The sequence below is a fragment of the Perca flavescens genome, chromosome 23, assembly GCF_004354835.1.
Source record: "Perca flavescens isolate YP-PL-M2 chromosome 23, PFLA_1.0, whole genome shotgun sequence".
Lineage (NCBI taxonomy): Eukaryota > Metazoa > Chordata > Actinopteri > Perciformes > Percidae > Perca > Perca flavescens.
Window position 1 is genome coordinate 19,368,970 of NC_041353.1, and position 18,104 is coordinate 19,387,073.

The following is an 18,104-nucleotide window of genomic DNA, read 5'->3' on the forward strand; positions in this document are numbered from 1 at the left end:
GTAGGCTATAGGTACCCTACCCAGTAGGTAAAAAATAATTAGACTACAGTAGGTACCCATGACAAATAACTACAGTATAGGAAAAGGTACCCAGTAGGTAAAAAATAACTGTCTGTAATCTAAAGCGTTACCAAAAAAGTATTCAGACCGGCCACAAAAAGGAGAAACGCATAATTTCATTAAGTTTATCTGCATACAATTAGTGAGAAAAAACCCTCCAGAGTGGACAAACGTACACTGTCACCTGCTGTCTGTGGCCAATCAGGGAGCAACTCTGGAATTAGTGACCCAGGTGGGATCAATCCCCCCTGATTTAGAGCTAGATGGTAGCCGACACAATTGTACTTCAAAAAAAATATTTATCATTAATATTTAGATTATGCTCTCAAGAGGCATAATCCAAACTTTTTCTTACCCTTTTTCCTTATCTGGAAAATCAACGCCAGCATGCTGATCTTTTCTTCCCACTCACACTACCAACCATCCTCAAGCAGCAGCCTATAACACGAAGACACATTCAAAAACGTAAGTTAAGGCTGTTGTTGGTGAACATTTTTTTTCTCTCTGATATGACGGATTACTCGTTTCTTTGGTCATAGTGTGCAAAAGCAAGAGTCCATTCTTCTTGTCACATTTTTGTGATGTAGGACAGTCTCATTTCTAGAGTAGTAAACATTTGTTGTGTCCCATCTGTCTGGTCGTCACTGTCAGTGTAGTAACCAGTGATTCTAACAAGTAGTGTCACATCTATTTGCATTCAACTGTTAATGACATTCAACTGGAAGAAAGAACTTCCGAAAGCTGACACTAGATGTCACCCAGAACACACTGGATATACTCTTTGCTGTACTGTAGCTTCAACATGCGGAAAGTTGCATATTTTCGTCTAAAATAGTTACCTGATGATTCTGTGTAACCGACACTCAATTATACTGTAGCCTACTGTCACTCGGCTGAAGGGGGGGTGTTAAATAACCTGTAGATGCTGAGAATCAAATGTGCCATGTAAATTATGGTTCAGGACCGTACTCATATATACGGATTTATAATATAGCGGCCCAATCAGAACTCACTGTTGTCTGATTAAGCATTGGTGTGTTGCCTCGGCAACAAATACAGCTGTGTGAAACAGTAATGTTGCATAATCATATCTCAGAAATATTTGAAATTTTAGTTTTCGGTTTCGCTGCGCGCGCGCTCCCTCCCACTTTCAGCACTTCTCTTTTCAACAGACGCGCGCTGCGCTTTTACGCACGAGACCAGTGACACTGTGGAGGAGAGCAGCGTGGCATGAAGACCGTCTACGTGTGAGCATTTAGCTGTCATCACTGCAAGAAGATGATCCTGCTGCCGGCTCTGTTGTTCATTCTCTGGGGAGAAGAGGCTCGGTGCCTGGAGGAGAATGGAGGCTTCACTTTTGATGGAGACCTCCGCCACTTCGCTGTGGCCACCAACACTGTTTACATCGCTACAGCGGAGACGCTCTACCAGCTGAGCCACGACCTGACTCTGGTCCAGAGTCTGACTCAGAGAGGAATCCTGAAGGACGGGTATCAGACGGACGATGCGCAGTTTTCCCGGGTTTCTGAGACGGATGAGCGGAACGCGACTTTCAGCGTCAACATATTATTGCCTTTTGTTGAGAATAAAACTCTGATCAGCTGCGGTGTGATCGAGTGCGGTTACTGCGAGGTGCTGGACCTGAAGAACATTTCAAAGATGCAGTATATGGAGCACATCGAGGTGGGATCCCCAAGGCGCAGCAGCGCATCCATCGGCTTCCTGGTGAATGTGGTGAATGTGGAGAAAACAGAGACTTACATTCTGACTGCCACACAGCAATACGAAGACAAATCCACAAAGAGCAGCTGCTCCACGGAATCAGAAGCGGTAGAACTTCGTAATACGAATCACAAGCAATATGGAACTATATTTTCCAAAATTAGCGAGTTCTCTTCCGTTGCGATCAAACGTTATCCTACAGGTAGTGTGGAGTTTGTGGATGGATTTCAGATCAGTTTAACCATTTATCTTTTCTCTAACCTGCCCTCAAGTGACAAAAGCAACAGAGTCCGTCTCATTTGGCTCGAGGGCAAAACAAACAAAGCGCAGACTCTCAGGTCGCTGCGGGGAGCGACCCTCAGCATCTCTGATGGGGGGAAAGGCAGCAGACTCCTCGCCTCCTCCGTGATCCCGGGCGGGCCGCCGGTGCTCTGGAGCGGCGTGTTCAGTGTGGACGGAGAACACACCGACACAGAGCTGCTACTGTTTGACATCAGCCCTCTCACCGGAGTCACTGATGTAGATCCAGACTTCTGTAGTGTCTGCAGCACTGACAGGAAAAGACCGCCGGTTGGTCGTTGTGTTTTAAATGAAATAGACTGTTGAGTGATTGGATGTTGTTTCCAACTTTTACTGTAGTTTAATCTACATCTGCCTTCTGTATCAACAGAAAGTTAGTTCACTTCATTATTCTTTGGTTTTAAAAGTTCCAGCAGTGAGAAAATATGTCACTCTATGTGGGAACAATCCGATATGATTCAGTATTTCCATTTCTGTAACTATGATGAAGACATTATACCAGGCCTACTCATAATAACAATAATAATTATAATTTATACATTACAATTTATTATTGTTATTATTGTTATTATTATTATTATTATTATTATTATCGGTTTCATATTCTAAGAGTGAAATGAATGAGCGAAGTTCTAAGAAGTTAGAAAAATAATGCAAGGAAGTCTGTCTCAATTTTTATTTTAAAATAATTTGGGACTGTAATACTTTATCACAATATTGTGAAAGTTTTCTAAATCTTTAGCATTTCCACAATGACAAAAAATGTTTTCAAAGGGCAAGCATTGTTGAGGAAGGACTTTTTGGGTTTTGCTGACTGAAGCTTGACCTATTTCACAATCAAAGCAAAACTGTATTCCGTAGGTTTTGTCTTTAGAAGGTGAGAGGCCAAAATAATTAAAATGTCACTGCACAGCTTCAGTCATTGGACATGATAGGCTACAACAATAATATTGACTGGGATGTGTACCCACATAAATTGTTTTTAGTTGACACTAATAAACTACTTCAAGTATCATCAATACTTCAAAGATCTACTCTTCAGAAATCCATAAATATCTGTTTGATTCAGATCTGATGATCAATGTGTTTTTGTCTCTCAGCCAGAGACTCTGAAGCCCAAGGCGGTGCTCTTCAGGCAGAAGTCCATGACCTCTGTGCTGGCAGTGAGACACAAGGCCTGGATGGTTTTCTTCATTGGGACAGGAGATGGCCAGCTCATTAAGGTGTGTATAAATAGTGATGCACATCGATTATTGAAATAATCAATACTTCAACGACACAGGTAATGGCATGAACCAATGGATTTCTATTTTGTTCTATTAACTAGTATCTATACATTAACCTTTAGTGCTCATATTATGCTTTTTGGCTTTTTCCCTTTCCTTTATTGTGTTATATATCTTTTTTGTGCATGTTATAGGTTTAAAAAGTGAAAAAGCCCAAAGTCCACCGAAAGGGACTTACCATCTCCAACAGAAAACACTGTTCACAAACTGCTCCAAACAGCTCTATTGTAGTCCAGCCTTTACTTCAGAGACAAACGTGGTCACTTTGTAACACACATTATAATGCTGTCTAGCTGCTAGCTTGGCACTCCCTCATACTCTGCTTCTGACTGGCTAGTAGTCCTTACCTAGCTACTGCGCATGTGCGACTCCCAACAAAGATGGAACAGAAGTGCGATGCCTCACTCTGTAGCTAAAACAGGGAGCTCAACACACATGGTGAAAAGAGGAGCTGCAGCAATGTGCAGTACAACAAAAATATGGTATTTTCTGAAAATTAAACCACATAAACCTATTCTGGTACAACCTCTAAATACAATTATGAACCTGAAAATGAGCATAATATGAGCACTTTAAAGTCACGAAAACCTATTGTATATATTTCCTGAACAAACGTGTTTATTAAATGATAGAAGGAAGATGCTGTATAGGAAGGAATATGCTCCGAAATGCTTCCATTACAACTTAAATTGGAACCATAATGTGATTTTATTGATGTGCGTAAGTGCAGAAGGCGTAGAAAATAATGTCCAATTTCTTGCAATAGTTTTGGTTAATACGACCAGCTTCCTGTCATCCTCTTTCTTTTTTCTCCATCTTCTTGATATGACAGTAAATATTCTGCATTCTACATGCTCACTCACACGATTATAGTATTGAACAGAAGTCTGAGAACACTCCACAGTGACCCTCCGCCAGACACAATAGGCTCTTTCATGCTGAGTTTACTTTCACAAGTGTTCATAAAACCCCTAAGTGTATTTCTCCCAGCTATGCAGCTGAGGCCTACCAGTGAAGAATGGCTTTGCTATTGACTCGCTGGCAAATGTAACGCATAAGGGAAGACAGCTGATAGCTGGAGAAAAAATGATGCAGAAAGTGCAGACCACTTGCCTTTTGTCGTTAAAGATGATATTGTGATGCTGTGTGAGTAAATAATAGATAATTAACTGGAACATACGTATAAACCTATGCAACCTATTGGTGGTGAGAATTTGCCTGGGTGGGGTCAAGTATCAGACATACCAAATAGCATTATTTGTTTATGCAATAAAATGCTCATTTCTCTTTATATAAGCATCTTGCCTAATAATTGAAGTCTCACTGTTTACAGTAGGGGACCTAAATTAGTTTAATTTTGTTAAATTATACACAAGTATACTACTTCAACAAGAAACAAAAATTAACATAATGCCATGGTCATCATCACGCTCTGTATATTACTCTCTAACATCTGCCCATTTTCATCATGAAATCAAATCTGATGTGACAAATCATGTGGTGGGATTCCCTGTCAGGGTAGTGTTGGTGTGTACAGGGTTGGATGGAGCAGGTCAAACCACTATAACCAAACTTATTGGCAGAAAGCCACCTATTGACCCCAATAACAACATACCCACTCTCAGCCTCAACCCTTTCCCTCTTAACGTCTAGTGTAAGATTCATTTCCTGTCACAGTTTACCAGAAGCAGGGCCCACATGCAGCCACTTTGAGAGGGTAAGAACCGTTAAAGGCAGTTTCACTTTAAATATCCATCAGTCAACAACTGTCAACAGTTGGGCAGTAAGAACAGGCAAACAGATCCATGGGTAGTCTGAGGCCGGAGGGTAGGCACCGAGGCAAGGTGCAAGTCAAACTCACAGATAACTGGCAACAAGCATCTACAGCAGCATGGCAATGTAGGCACTTGGGAAACTAAAAACTAGCTGCTCTCCATATACAATGAGACTGACTGAGGAAATTAGGTCCAGCTGTGTAGACAGGTGAATGGTCAGGTGATCTCCAGAGGAGGTAAACTCACGAAAAGGGGGATGTGAAGCATGACGGAACCTGAAAAACTCCAGGACGTACACTGAGTGAGGCTGAAGAGGGAGACACCATGACATTTCTGCTTAAACATTTAGTTTAGTCAAGTGGCTTGACATGTATAAGATGCCTGAACCACAGACTCATCAGGAAATGCAACTCTTCCTCTACTCAGACCACACAGCCATTGATTGCAGCAGCAAATCCTTTTCTTAATATTTTGTTTGTACAGGTCTAATATACTAGTCTGTGACATGTGATACCCTTGGTTGAATTCAATTTAGTTAGTTCCCCAATTCATGAAATATCAACGTAGTGTCACACCCACATGCAGACAAACATGTACAATTGGCAAAGAACAGAGAAGGTCAGATTACAGCACACACAGAGGGATTGTGACTTTATTCTCTGCTCAGGACACCATTACTCCACTATATCTTTACATAGCAAATAGTTGTTTGCTGCTATACTAATGTTCTGAATGTCATGTAAAAATCCTTTTTAAGGCAAAAATGGTTTGGGATTTGGCTAAATCTTAATAGAAAGAGCCAAAGAATCAATTTTGCTGGCTAAATAACACTGTGAAAACAAGAGGTAAGGCAAAACCAACTGAGCCGCTATTATAAAGCCTACCGTAAATATTCTATTATCCAGGTTACCTGGTCAGGCAAGCCAACCTTCCAAATTCAAATTAGCCATACTAGCATACAGTTGGTTAGCCTGCTGACCTTTTAACATGAATTGATTAAAAAACTATTTGTTCCCACTACCATTTTATGACCAGAGGAGTTCCCTCTCTCCAGCTTAGTTTGTTGGCTAACTTCCACGCAATACAAGTTTTTAATCCACCCATTAAACCATAACCTTTGATCTTTACCAGCACAGCAGCTTAGTCTACCAGAAACATAACTAAGCTACATTGTTGTTGTTGTTGTCAGCTTGCTGTGGACAAGAACTATCACACCACCTGTCCCAGGGTGCTCTACAGGGCCACTGATGACCGCCAAGTGTTTCCCAAAATGCTTCTGGATCAAGTGGATCTTAAACATGTGTACCTGCCACTTAGAAACCAGGTAGGTGCATTGTACATGTATCCAGTCTTGTATAAAGTACTTAGTAGTTAGAAGTTAAAGTCACCTTTTAGAATATTACTTAAGTAAAAGTCTTAAAGTCTGATCTTTGCTGTACTTTAGTATCAAAGGTAATTTTCTGATATTAAATACTTAATTAGTAGAAGTTAAAGTAAAAACTTTGATTATGAACTTTATTGTGGCTTCCTTATAGTAAAGTATAATATTCAGGGTTTCCACACCTCCTTAAACATCAAATTCAAAGTCTGACATCAACAAAGAGAAAAACAGAAACAGAATATTCATTGTTTGTGAGGAAGAATCTTTCACTCCAATGTACGATTTTGCTGAGGGGAAATGTAGTGGAGTAAAAGTTTCCAGAAATATAAATAACAAAGTAAAGATACGTGAAAATTCTACGTAAGTACAGGAACTAAATATTTGTACTTTGTTACATTACAACAGTGCATGTATCACGTGTGAGGCCGTGATGAATGCTGGGAGCTTATGAATACTTTAAATGGTTCAGATCATTTTATTATCACAATGTCTTATGTACAAATGCTATATTTTAAAGTTGTTGCTATGTTTTGTTCTAGATGAAGCGTGTGCCTGTGTCAAACTGCAGCACATACACAAATGTGCAGGACTGTTGGTCTGCACAGGATCCGTACTGCGTCTGGTGCGGCACTAAAAAAAGGTCAGGAACAACATCTGCAGGTGACCCCTTCAAAGAATTATGAACTTGGTTAAAACATAATGTTCTCCTCCTAGTTGCACATTTGAAGATGACTGCCAAGATTCAGACTGGTTATCCATTCCTGACGATTCTCAACAGAAAATGGTTTCCTACAAAGTTGTAAAGGACGACACAGGCCAGGTGAAGATTACGTACAGGCTTTTAAGTTTATTCAGTTGTGATTGTTAGTTTTTTTTTTTTTGCAAACACTTCTTCACACAATTCTTCCTTTCTCAGATCACACTTAACATCCAGACACATCTGAGTGTGGGCCAGAAGGCGCTGTCTAACTTTGCCTGTCAATTCTCTGCAAGTTCCATTAAGCTTTGCAGAGACGGCCTTCCTCAACAGTTCCCACAATGCACCTGCATCCTTTCTAATAGCACACTTCCTGCTGGAGGTCAGTGACATGTGATAAATACAATAATCCAGTGAATTTAAAACCTGAAGATCAATGACTTTCACTGTCACAAGAATCCTCAAATGAAGTCGAGAAATCTGTGTTGTTTAATGTATATTGGTCCAAGACATCACATATTCACTTCTTTTTTCCCTTAACAGGCCTGCATGTCACAGTTAAGATTAGAGTTGGGACGACACAATTGTCTAAAGCACTGAAGCTGTCCAACTGCTCAGACATCAGGGGACCACCAACTTCTGTCCTGTAAGTCCACTACCATTATAAAGAAATCTAAGTAGACAGATTATGTCTAACATAAATGATCAAAGATAGAGCTGAGAAACAAAAGACTTATTAATTATCAGGACCCAGTTACACAGAAAAAATAATGTAACCTTGTCTTGTTCTGGAATCTGGTTGTTCTTTATTTGTGTCATGCCAAGGTTTATCTATTGAGAATCAGTGTGAAGAAGTACAAATAAACCTTTTAGCTGTAAACTCAACCTCAGGCATTCAACTGAGATAAGACACATGCATACAACTGAAAGCTGAACACACAAACACATATTAATCCACACATGGCAGTAATCAAAAACTTTGTATATAAAGCAGAGATTTTAAACAGGGGGTCCGTGACCCCTAGGGGGTCCTCAGAGTAAGTGCAGGGGGGCCGCCCAATTATGTCTAAAATGTTTTTCAAAGTTTATTTTTTCAAAAGTTCAAATATGTCTGAAAATATACAATAATATGAATTCAACCTATTATTAGGAAAGATAATTTGGCCTTTTTGAAAAAAAAAAAAAAAACATTTAATTTGTACATTGAAGATAAGCTTATTATAGGTAAAGTAGCCATATGGTAGCCATAGAGGTACGCTTAAGGATTCACTGTGCCTTCCACATGTATGTTTAACATTAAAACATGATATATACTTTATGTACAGTAGTAGGGGGTTCCTTCTCTGTCTCTCTTTCAGCTAAGGGGTCCTCGGCCTAAAAAACATTGAAGTCCCCTGATATAAAGGTTACAAAAAGAAAACAAAAAGATGTAAGAATGTAATAGAATAATCACTAAAGAAGCAGTTAATTACGGATACAACAGCCTCAAGTTTTTCAAAAATTGATAGAAAAAGACCCCATGTGTGGCCGGGAGGGTTCAGTGGGTAGAGTAGGCGCACATATACTTAAGCATCGTGAAGCAGAGCCATTTCAGTGCCCATGTTATCCAATCTGTCTGTTGACACCAGCTGTGATCAGGAGTGGAACGCTCGCACCAGCCCGTGTGCTGCAGCGGGAGTTGCGTCATCTCAGTTAGGTAATCTAACACAGGAATGCCACAGTGTAGCCAGATTCTTTACAAAATAAAACACATTTCAAGATTAAACACCCAGGTTTATAGTTATTTAGGCTTTCTTGACTTCTCAGCTGTGTCTAGACAGGCGGTCGGGCACACAGAGAGACACACAGACAAAGAGAGACACACACACACACACACACACACACACACACACACACACACACACACACACACACACACACACACACACACACACAGGTGAGACTGGCCTGGCTGGAGGTGGTGGGGGTTGTTGGGTGACTACCAAACACACAGAGAGAGAGAGAAAGTTGTTGTGGAGAGGAGCAGGATTGCTTTGTTGAATGTAGTTGTCAGTGGTTGTGTTTCTTCACCACAAACAGTTTGAACCCCTCCCCTCAGGCAGGAGGTTGCCATCTCAAATCATCCGGACCAAACCTCAACCCATAGTTTCTTCCCCTCTGCAGTCAGCCTTATTAACAAGGCCCCGGACCCTTACTGACATTGACTCTTAACCCCCCACCCCTAGTCCCCACACTTTGCCTTAATACGTCCTGGACTATACACCTGCCGATTGCCGATACTATAATTTTTTGCAAATTCAGCCTCTTTTTTTTTTTTTTTTCTTATGTTAAACAGCTATTTTGTATATATTTGTTTCTGTATTTATTGTTTATTTTATATTAATGTTTATTATGTTTTATGTATGCACCAACCACTAAGGTAAATTCCTTGTAAGTGTTACTTGGCAAAAAAACCTTTTCTGATTCTGATGAGGTAGCATATACAGTATTCCTATCTTGTGGTCTTTGTGTTAAGTCATTATGATTTATATTTGAGTGTTAACAGTAATAATAGGTTCTAACATTTGTTTTCTTGCAGGTGTCGGCAGTGTATCGGTGCCGGATGTAGCTGGAGCGAAAAAGGCTGTTCCTGGGCAAATGAAGGAGTGGGGAATGTAATTATATTTTTAATTAATTATGATTCCAATCTGATATTAGTACAAAGGGGAAACAAACTACTAGCTTCCATCAAAAGTTAGTTATTGTCTCGTTAGCTAATGTTAGCAAGCTAGTCACCAACTAACTCACCACATTGCTGTCTGCTCAAAGTTGTTCAGAGTTTAGACACTTTGCAAAGATGTCACCTTCACTACGAGGACAGGGGGAGACACATCTATTGCTGATCAGTAATTAGTTAAGCTAACTGCTTGTTAAACCAAAATGTCACATTTGCTATTTCTGAACGTCCAACACATACGACTTATAGTATTGTATTATAGTTGTTGGAATATACCCAAAGCAAGCTGATTTCTTACTTATTATTTTCAGCTTTTTTTTAGCTAAGCTAACGTTAGCTGAAACAGGTCCTGAATCAACTCTTAATAGAACCTTCAAAGTGAATGTCATGCTTCATTTCTTCTCCTAACTTCCTCTTGCAGGACAGTGTTTGCCGAAAAGATGGAGTCAGGGATGAAGTTTTCTGTGAGTCTAATCCTTAATTCTCAAACACATTTTCCCTCTGATTCTCATCTTAGTCACATTCAGTAGAGATTAAAACATCATTCAAGATAATGCATTCAAACTGGATATCTTTGTGTGTGTTTTACTGTCAGAATCCCGAGATCTCCTCCATCACTCCCAGTGTGGTGTCTTTCTACGGCAGAAACCATGCAGTGTTGTCGGGTTCTAACCTCAGTGATGTGATCAGAGTGAGGATCCAAGCGGACATGGACTGCAATCCACAAGAGTAAGACTAAGATTATGCTCGCACTATGAATTATGTTTTAAAGATAGCAATTATAAAAGGGAAAAGTCATCAATATTACAAATTGATATATTCATCAAATTGACAGTTTTGACAGTTGACTTGATACTTATCAATGACTGTCTAGTCCACTGATTCTCAACCTGTGGTACCAGCACCACTGGTGGTACGTGAGCTCCCTGTAGTGGTACGTGGATGGAATCTCTGATATATTTAAAAAATATATATATATATATATATATATATATATATATATATATACTGGGTAGAGCACATATACTTAGAGGTTTATGCCTTGACGCACAGGTCCAGGGTTTGAATCCGACACAGTGATGATTTCCTGCATGTCTTCCCCCTCTCTCTCTACCCTTTATCTCCTAGCTGTCCTGTCAAATTAAAGGTGGAAAAACCCCAAAAAATAATCTTTAAAAACATTATACTGTAGAAATACTACAACATTTCTAATAATAATACTTAAACCATGATCAGTCCAAAGTAATTTGAAATAAGGGTTTCCTTGCGTTGAAATATTTTTGTTTTGAGATCAGCCTGCTACGTAGTCACGACTGCGCATACATTCATAAATAGTTACGAGCTGCAGGGACGGAGGAAGTACAGTGTGTCTGTGGCTGTCGACAATAAATAATGTTCTTATGAACCAACCAGTTTCCTGCGTGAACTGTCTATAGCTAAATAGGGTAGGCCTATGTTACTCTATTTTAACGTGGGCCATAATGGTGGTACTGGAGAGTGAATATGATACGTGGTGTAACAAGTTTTAGAAAATCTAGCCAATACTTCACAGCTCTTTCAGAAATTGGATTTTTTTTTATTCTTAAAGTGTAAACCGACACCCTTTGCTTGTCAGCTCAGACAGACATTTTGGTTTTCTTAGCATCAACTTGCAAGTAAAGCTGAGTGTGTTTCTGCTTTAGGGATTGAGGAATTAAAACTAATTCAGAATATTTTTAATAATGTTTGAATGATTTGACTTCATAGGCTTGCTTTAGAGTTGTTTCTAATTTTTAAGCACAAATGTTTTGCTGTTTGCTATGTAAAAGGCATTCTCCATTTTCTTTTTTTTTTTAGTGTTAATGTTTTTTAATGGCAGTTAGCATTGTGTTAAACATATAAAACTTATTTCACAAAGTTTAAACTGATGTTAATTTTTGTTGAGGCAGATTTTTTTCAATTAATTTCAGTTATTGTAACTATGTTACTACTTATTGTAACTCTCTCTGTCTGTCTGTCTGTGTGCTCTGATCAGATCTCCTGTGTGGAACAACACTGGTGTGAAACTGACGTTCCACATTCCCAGTGCCGATAATAAAGGCGTGGTCAAAGTATGTGTTCTCCTCCCAGATGGTAGTTGCCATGGCAATGCTACAATCACCCATCGGGTCGTCCCCATCCTGCACCCACATTGTACCAAGCAGCACCTGGATCAGGTATGACCAGGGACGGACTAGGACCAAAAATTGGCCCTGGCATTTTGGCCCAGACCGGCCCACCACATTAGATCACAAATACCACATATGTATACCAACTCCTACTCCTTAAAAGAACTAAAGCAATGTAATGAGTAAGCAAGAATCAGTGAGAGTTGACACATTAAATACTTAAAAAAAGTGCCATTTATTAATCTAAACAAATACAGCTGTGTAGAGTCTCAATTTCATTTCTGTATACTGTCCATGAGCACCTACCTAATAAATAAGGAACAGAACAAGAATAGGCTACTGCAAGCTGATTCACTGTATGTTGATGAATGATGATTCTAAATATAGCCTATTCTTCTGAGATATATATATATATATATATATATATATATATATATATGTGTATGTGTGTATGTGTATGAAAGAGGATATGAGTATTGCTTTGCATTAATTTTGCCTTTTGGCAATGTTTTTAACAAGAACTATTTATTGTGAAAACTTCTTTCTCAGATTTTACTAAAGTGCTGAGTGGAGGAGGGAAAAAATATTACAACTATTAGCCCAAGAGTGATGAGTTTTTTTTGGAGATTGACCAAAAAAAGCTTCTTTCAGCAGGACACTCTGACAATGAATTTGAAGTGGCACATGCAGCATGCTGCATCAATAAATCTCAACCTAATCATTATTGAAACAGTAGAATAATGATTATGAACAAACACATGAACTTCAGCCCCTTTCAATAGTGAGGCATTATAAAGCCCACATGGGTTGATAGGAAATGTGGTTTTAAAAGATAAACGCAATGGTCTACATCATGGTTATAAAGTTATTAGAACTTAGTTAAAATTCTTACTTGATGCTTTGGCATTACGAATGCTAAACAGCACTGTCAACACTAAAAGACACCCAGAAAGGGCCGTGAAAACGTAGGTAGGCTATTATGGGATGTGTCCCCAGTGCTTTGTCACTAATTTCAATAGAATTGACTGAGTCTTATTCTAGGAAACAGTGTCGGTAAGTGAGTAAACAGTTGCAAGTTGGGGGGCATCTCATGCAGAAAGACAGACACTTCCCCAAACCAATGTCTTTAACCATAAGATCACTTCCCTTTTAGTTGCGGCAACCGAAGATGTCACTTCTGCCTTTGTTCTAAAATGTCTGTAACACTGTTGCTTGTTAACATGCAAAAACAATTTATGTACATGTGGCTGGAAGATGCACATACAAAAATTAAATAATCCCAGGCATTAATTTGTCACCATTATGTTAACATAAAGAGGCAAAAAGTTTTGACTTAAGAACAACGGAGCTTGTACCTCAATGTCATCATTTCACCACGCACCATTGCACAGAAGCTCAGCCCTTCCTCAAAGTGATTTCCAGTATGGTAAGTGGTTTGTCACTTACAACCACCAGTAAGCCTACAGATTTCTATTGTGCTCTCTTCATTGTTCTGGTGGCTGTGATGCAAATTCTTGAAGGAACTAGGGTGCTAGTCAGCAGTCTGTATTGGTTTGTCTTTGAGTTGGTCGAACACTTTGGCCCAATTGAGTGATGATCCTAATGTATTTTAGCACATCCCAACCTTTTCTTATGTTCTTTTTTTTACATTTTCATCATGTTTTAGTCCAATCATATTGTAAGTTGTAGTGAACACTGAAGCTTACAGGGACCACAATGAGAGATTTAAACTTAAATTCTCATATGTAGGTAGCCCTATATAAACGTGGTAGTCACATATGTGTTTTACCATCATGTCAGGCTGTCATGGTAAACAAAACCAAAACTTTCTTTGGTATTTAATCTGTATTAAATTAGTCATTTTCTGATTGGCTGCTGCTCTGTGTCCTGTAGTGGGAAGAGGAATATCACACTCACGGGATCCCACCTGGAGTTTGTGGAAGGGGTCACGCACAGCCACGCCCCGCAGGAAGTTAGACTTCCCAGAGACAGGACTAATCAGGTTGGTGTGTAGACGAAACAAGTCCTATTGTATATTTGTCTTACATTAATTATGTCGCATCATATCATGCTGCATTACAGTACATTGTCACGTTACATGACAACATGCCAAATTATAGTATTGTCACATGTCACATCACATGTACTCTTCTAGCATTATGCCATGTAACACTACATTAAGTTTAATATAATACATAACATTGTAGTCACAAGCTTCAATACACATGCAAAAACTTGCAGAGTGAATTAAGTCATATACAGTATAATGCGCTCTTGTTACATAATACATGTCACGTCATGCTATGACATGTTCTTTTTGTTATGCTGCAGTATGTTACGTCATCATAATATCATAATATCTTATTTGGCATCCTATTAATGTCTTATGTTGTATTAGCATATGTTGTTGTTTTACATCAAGCAGTGTCACATTGTTATATTGTATTATGCTGTGCAGTTGTCATGTCACATTACATTGCTTAGTTTACCATGTCACCATTTTCACCATGTTAAGCCATTTACAGATTATGGTATATTATATATAACACATAATGTTTTTCAAACTTTCTGCAGAGTCTCACCTATGACACACCTGCAGCTGAAAAAGGGATTCCTACTAGCACTGTGTTTCTGAAAGTAGCCAATGAAACCTTGGCCTGCCTACCAATGACCTACTATCCAGAGCCTGAGTTCACTAACTTCACATCCACAAGGACAGGGGACGATGTGCGCAGAAAAGAAAAAAATGCCAGTTGCTAACTCCACCCATATAGCTGACGAATTCAGGACGTCTGATCCCTCTAAAACAAATTTCCTTGTTTCCTCTCTCCTAGCATGATTGCCTTGCGTCTCTCCCATGCTTCCTCGGTGGGACGGACTAAGACATGAGGAAGGGAAGCAAGGGAAGGAAATGTGGATGCAAAATTTTGAAGATTGGAGCTTCAATGTCTGCTTTCTTAACACGGTTTCAGGCGTGCATGTCACACATCGTCAGCCTCACTGCCATGTTTAACAAGCACACTCCTTTTCAGCTGAAGGTTATGAACTCTGCAGTCATTATACTTTTCAGTACAGTACTTGACCTGACCTCCTCAGGCATTTTAATGGCCTCCTTCGACATGGAAGAGCTCCCGAAGCATGTTTTCCAACAGCTGATTGCTACACAGAAGCAATCTGTCTTGATTTGCAGCCGGCAGGAAACATATGGTCTGCGATATTGTGTTAGCTACTGGGGAAAACCTACAGCTGAGGCCGAGCCGTATAGAGGAATGCTGAAACGAAATGATAATGACGCAACTGACTTATCTGTGGGAGTGAAGGTAATTAAGCCAGACCAAAAACAACCTACTGTAATGCTGAATACGCAAAGAAACTATGCTCGAGGAGAAATTATGGCAAGTGTAAAAATGCCGACAGGATGTTGGAAGAAAACATTGGAAAGCAGAGGTCATGCTGAAAGAGGCAAAACACAACATGAAACCTGGAGATACCCAGCAGCCAAGTTTAAGTCTTTTAAATGTTGCCAGCAATTTGATTTATGATCATTCTGAGCACCAAAATAAGGAGCACAAATCAGCCTGTTTTCAGTCAAAGACAACTTCCTTGAACAGAACAGAATAAGAAAGATGGACACTACATTATGACCTACACAAACGTTTAAAATATTTGAATACTTTACAAAGCAGTTTACCTGACTTGCCCACCCCCGCCCTGCCGAAGACGGCCAGCTTCACCTCCGGGCTTTTGGCCATGACAGCAGCTGCGGCCAGCAAAGATCAGCAAACCAATCAGTGAGCTCCGAGGTCAGCCATTCATCCTTGCAGCGTCTGAGGAAACATGTAGGGCAAGTTTACATGTTAGCATGCATATGTAGTTTTGATGCTAAAGCACAGTGCAAAACTTACACGTGACATTTTTCTGTTATTTCTACTTTTAGCTCCCACTGCTATTTGTGAGTCATACAGTAATTTCTCAGTGTCTCCAGCAAGCTGCAGGACTTACATACACATAGCAGAAGTGTCAGGCTATGAATGACTGGACTGAAAAGGCTCATAGTTGGGTATATCAGAACAAAGCAACCCTGGTTTCTAGAAAATTAGAAAATAGTTTTTTTGAAGTACGTCTTATAGGTAAAATAATTGTTGCCTTGAATATGTAGAACTCAAGATATGCTTCCAAGGGGAAATTATGTCTCATGTTTTAAATTTTTGTTTTATATCAGAAAATATGGGACGTAGAAATAAGCGCTGAAAATGTGTAGGAGAAAGGTTTAACAATTAACAACATTGGAAAAAGCCAAAACAAACTGTGAAAAAAAGGCGACAAAAACGTCGAAACTCAGGAGACATGACTTTAATGTTATTTAAAAAGATAATAGTCAATGTGAAGTTACAATATATATTATGGCCCGGACACACCAACCCGATAATCGGCCGTCAGCAGACATGCATAAAGTACTAGAGACTCATACTTGAGTAAAAGTACAAGTGCTCTATCAAAAAAGTGACTTGAGTAGAAGTTGCAGTGCTTTTTAAGCACCACACTTAAATAGAAGTACTAAAGTACTCAAAATGTTTTATACTTAAGTATTGCAAGTTTATTTTAAAATCTACTTCTCAAGTACTGAAAGTAAAAGTACAAGTATTGTGTTATTTAGTTATTAAAGAAAGCCGTGAAAAGTTTGAATATCATTGTTTATATTATTTCAAATGTTTAGCCTAAGGCTGTACAAAGGAATTAACAAATATTAAATATATTATATTAAAAATAACAAATATTAACAAATACTGAAATAAAATGTACAATTATCACACTGTGCAAGTAAAATGAACATCCTTCCTGCACAGTAACAACTAAAACCCCAATCTCACACTAGCTAGTAACATGTGTGATGTACAGGAAAGTTAGCAAGCTAGCAACATACAGATAAACTAGCAGCTTCACATCACAGAGTCAAACGGTTAACTTTCAGTACTCACTGCAGACTGAAACAACTCAGGAATAGATTAATCTGCTGCAACAATAGCTAAATGGAGTACAAACTTACATCGTCTCTGACTTCTAAACGGGCAACCGTAATGAAAAGAAACACGATGCGATCTCTGGGATTACGTCATTAACGTACGTAACTAACTAACTAAGCACATAAAAAATGTATAGGAGTCAAAGTATATCGTTCATCGAAAATATGTACTCAAGTAAAAGTGGAAGTAGAAGAAAAAAATAATACTCCAAAGTTCAGTTCCAAAGGTGTGTTCCGAGGCACTTTTTGGACCTCGGGGAGCTGACTGATCAGTCCGACTGCCTTTTCTGCTGACGGTCGGCTGTCCGGTTAGTGTGTCATGGGCTTTAGGGGCTTATTCAATATCAATTAATATAAATTGTAATTTAAAAAATGTACAAAAAGTGTAATTAAAGTTTGTTTTCTACATTGGAGTTTTGTCTGATGTAATGCATAAATACAAAAACACCTCTGCTCAGAACATCATTTGATAATTTTGTGATATCTCATATTTGTATATCTTATCTATATCTTATTTATATATCTGATTTCAGCCCTAAAATAATATTTTTGTAAATTTTGTCTGTTTATATTTTCACATTTGCACAGTAATGTGGAACAAATTAACCTTCCTTTGTAGAATAGATACCAGTCTGGTGTGAGAAAAACATTTTACTTTGAGTATGTAGTACAGAGACAGCGGTGTCAGTCCGTTTTCGGGAGTTGTTGACCTCCTAACTGATTTTTTCATGCAGGTGCGTGAGAGATGTGACAGGAAGATTAGCAGAAGACAGAGAGAGCAGGGGAGCGTAGAATATTGCACGCACAGAGCTGAAGTCATTCAAAAGGAAACCACAACTGCAACCCGTTAAAACAACCACAGGTCTGTTTAATGAGAAAAATAACCAACTGCAAGGTAAATCTCACCAGGTAAACTTCTGCCTCAAACTGCCCTTCCAACTTTTAAGCAAAAACAAGCAGACAACGAATACAATCTAATTGAAATCTATGTCCTAAT

At 39.0% G+C, this 18,104-nt stretch overlaps 2 protein-coding genes across 2 annotated transcripts; both read left to right on the forward strand.

Moving 5' to 3' along the window:
* The first annotated feature begins 272 nt into the window (after nt 1-272).
* LOC114550519 (plexin-C1-like) lies at nt 273-10,869 on the forward strand. Its single transcript, XM_028571328.1, has 12 exons — nt 273-525; nt 1,233-2,352; nt 3,183-3,305; nt 6,333-6,467; nt 7,064-7,164; nt 7,239-7,344; nt 7,441-7,603; nt 7,765-7,867; nt 9,800-9,875; nt 10,359-10,382; nt 10,533-10,666; nt 10,812-10,869. The coding sequence occupies exons 2-12, from the start codon at nt 1,339-1,341 to the stop codon at nt 10,867-10,869; spliced, it is 2,037 nt and encodes a 678-aa protein (XP_028427129.1). The 5' UTR covers nt 273-525; nt 1,233-1,338.
* Nucleotides 10,870-12,058: 1,189 nt separating this feature from the next.
* LOC114550520 (plexin-C1-like) lies at nt 12,059-14,844 on the forward strand. The gene is made up of 3 exons (XM_028571329.1): nt 12,059-12,132; nt 13,978-14,086; nt 14,659-14,844. Exons 1-3 carry the CDS (start codon nt 12,059-12,061, stop codon nt 14,842-14,844), a joined length of 369 nt encoding a protein of 122 aa, XP_028427130.1.
* Nucleotides 14,845-18,104: the final 3,260 nt, after the last annotated feature.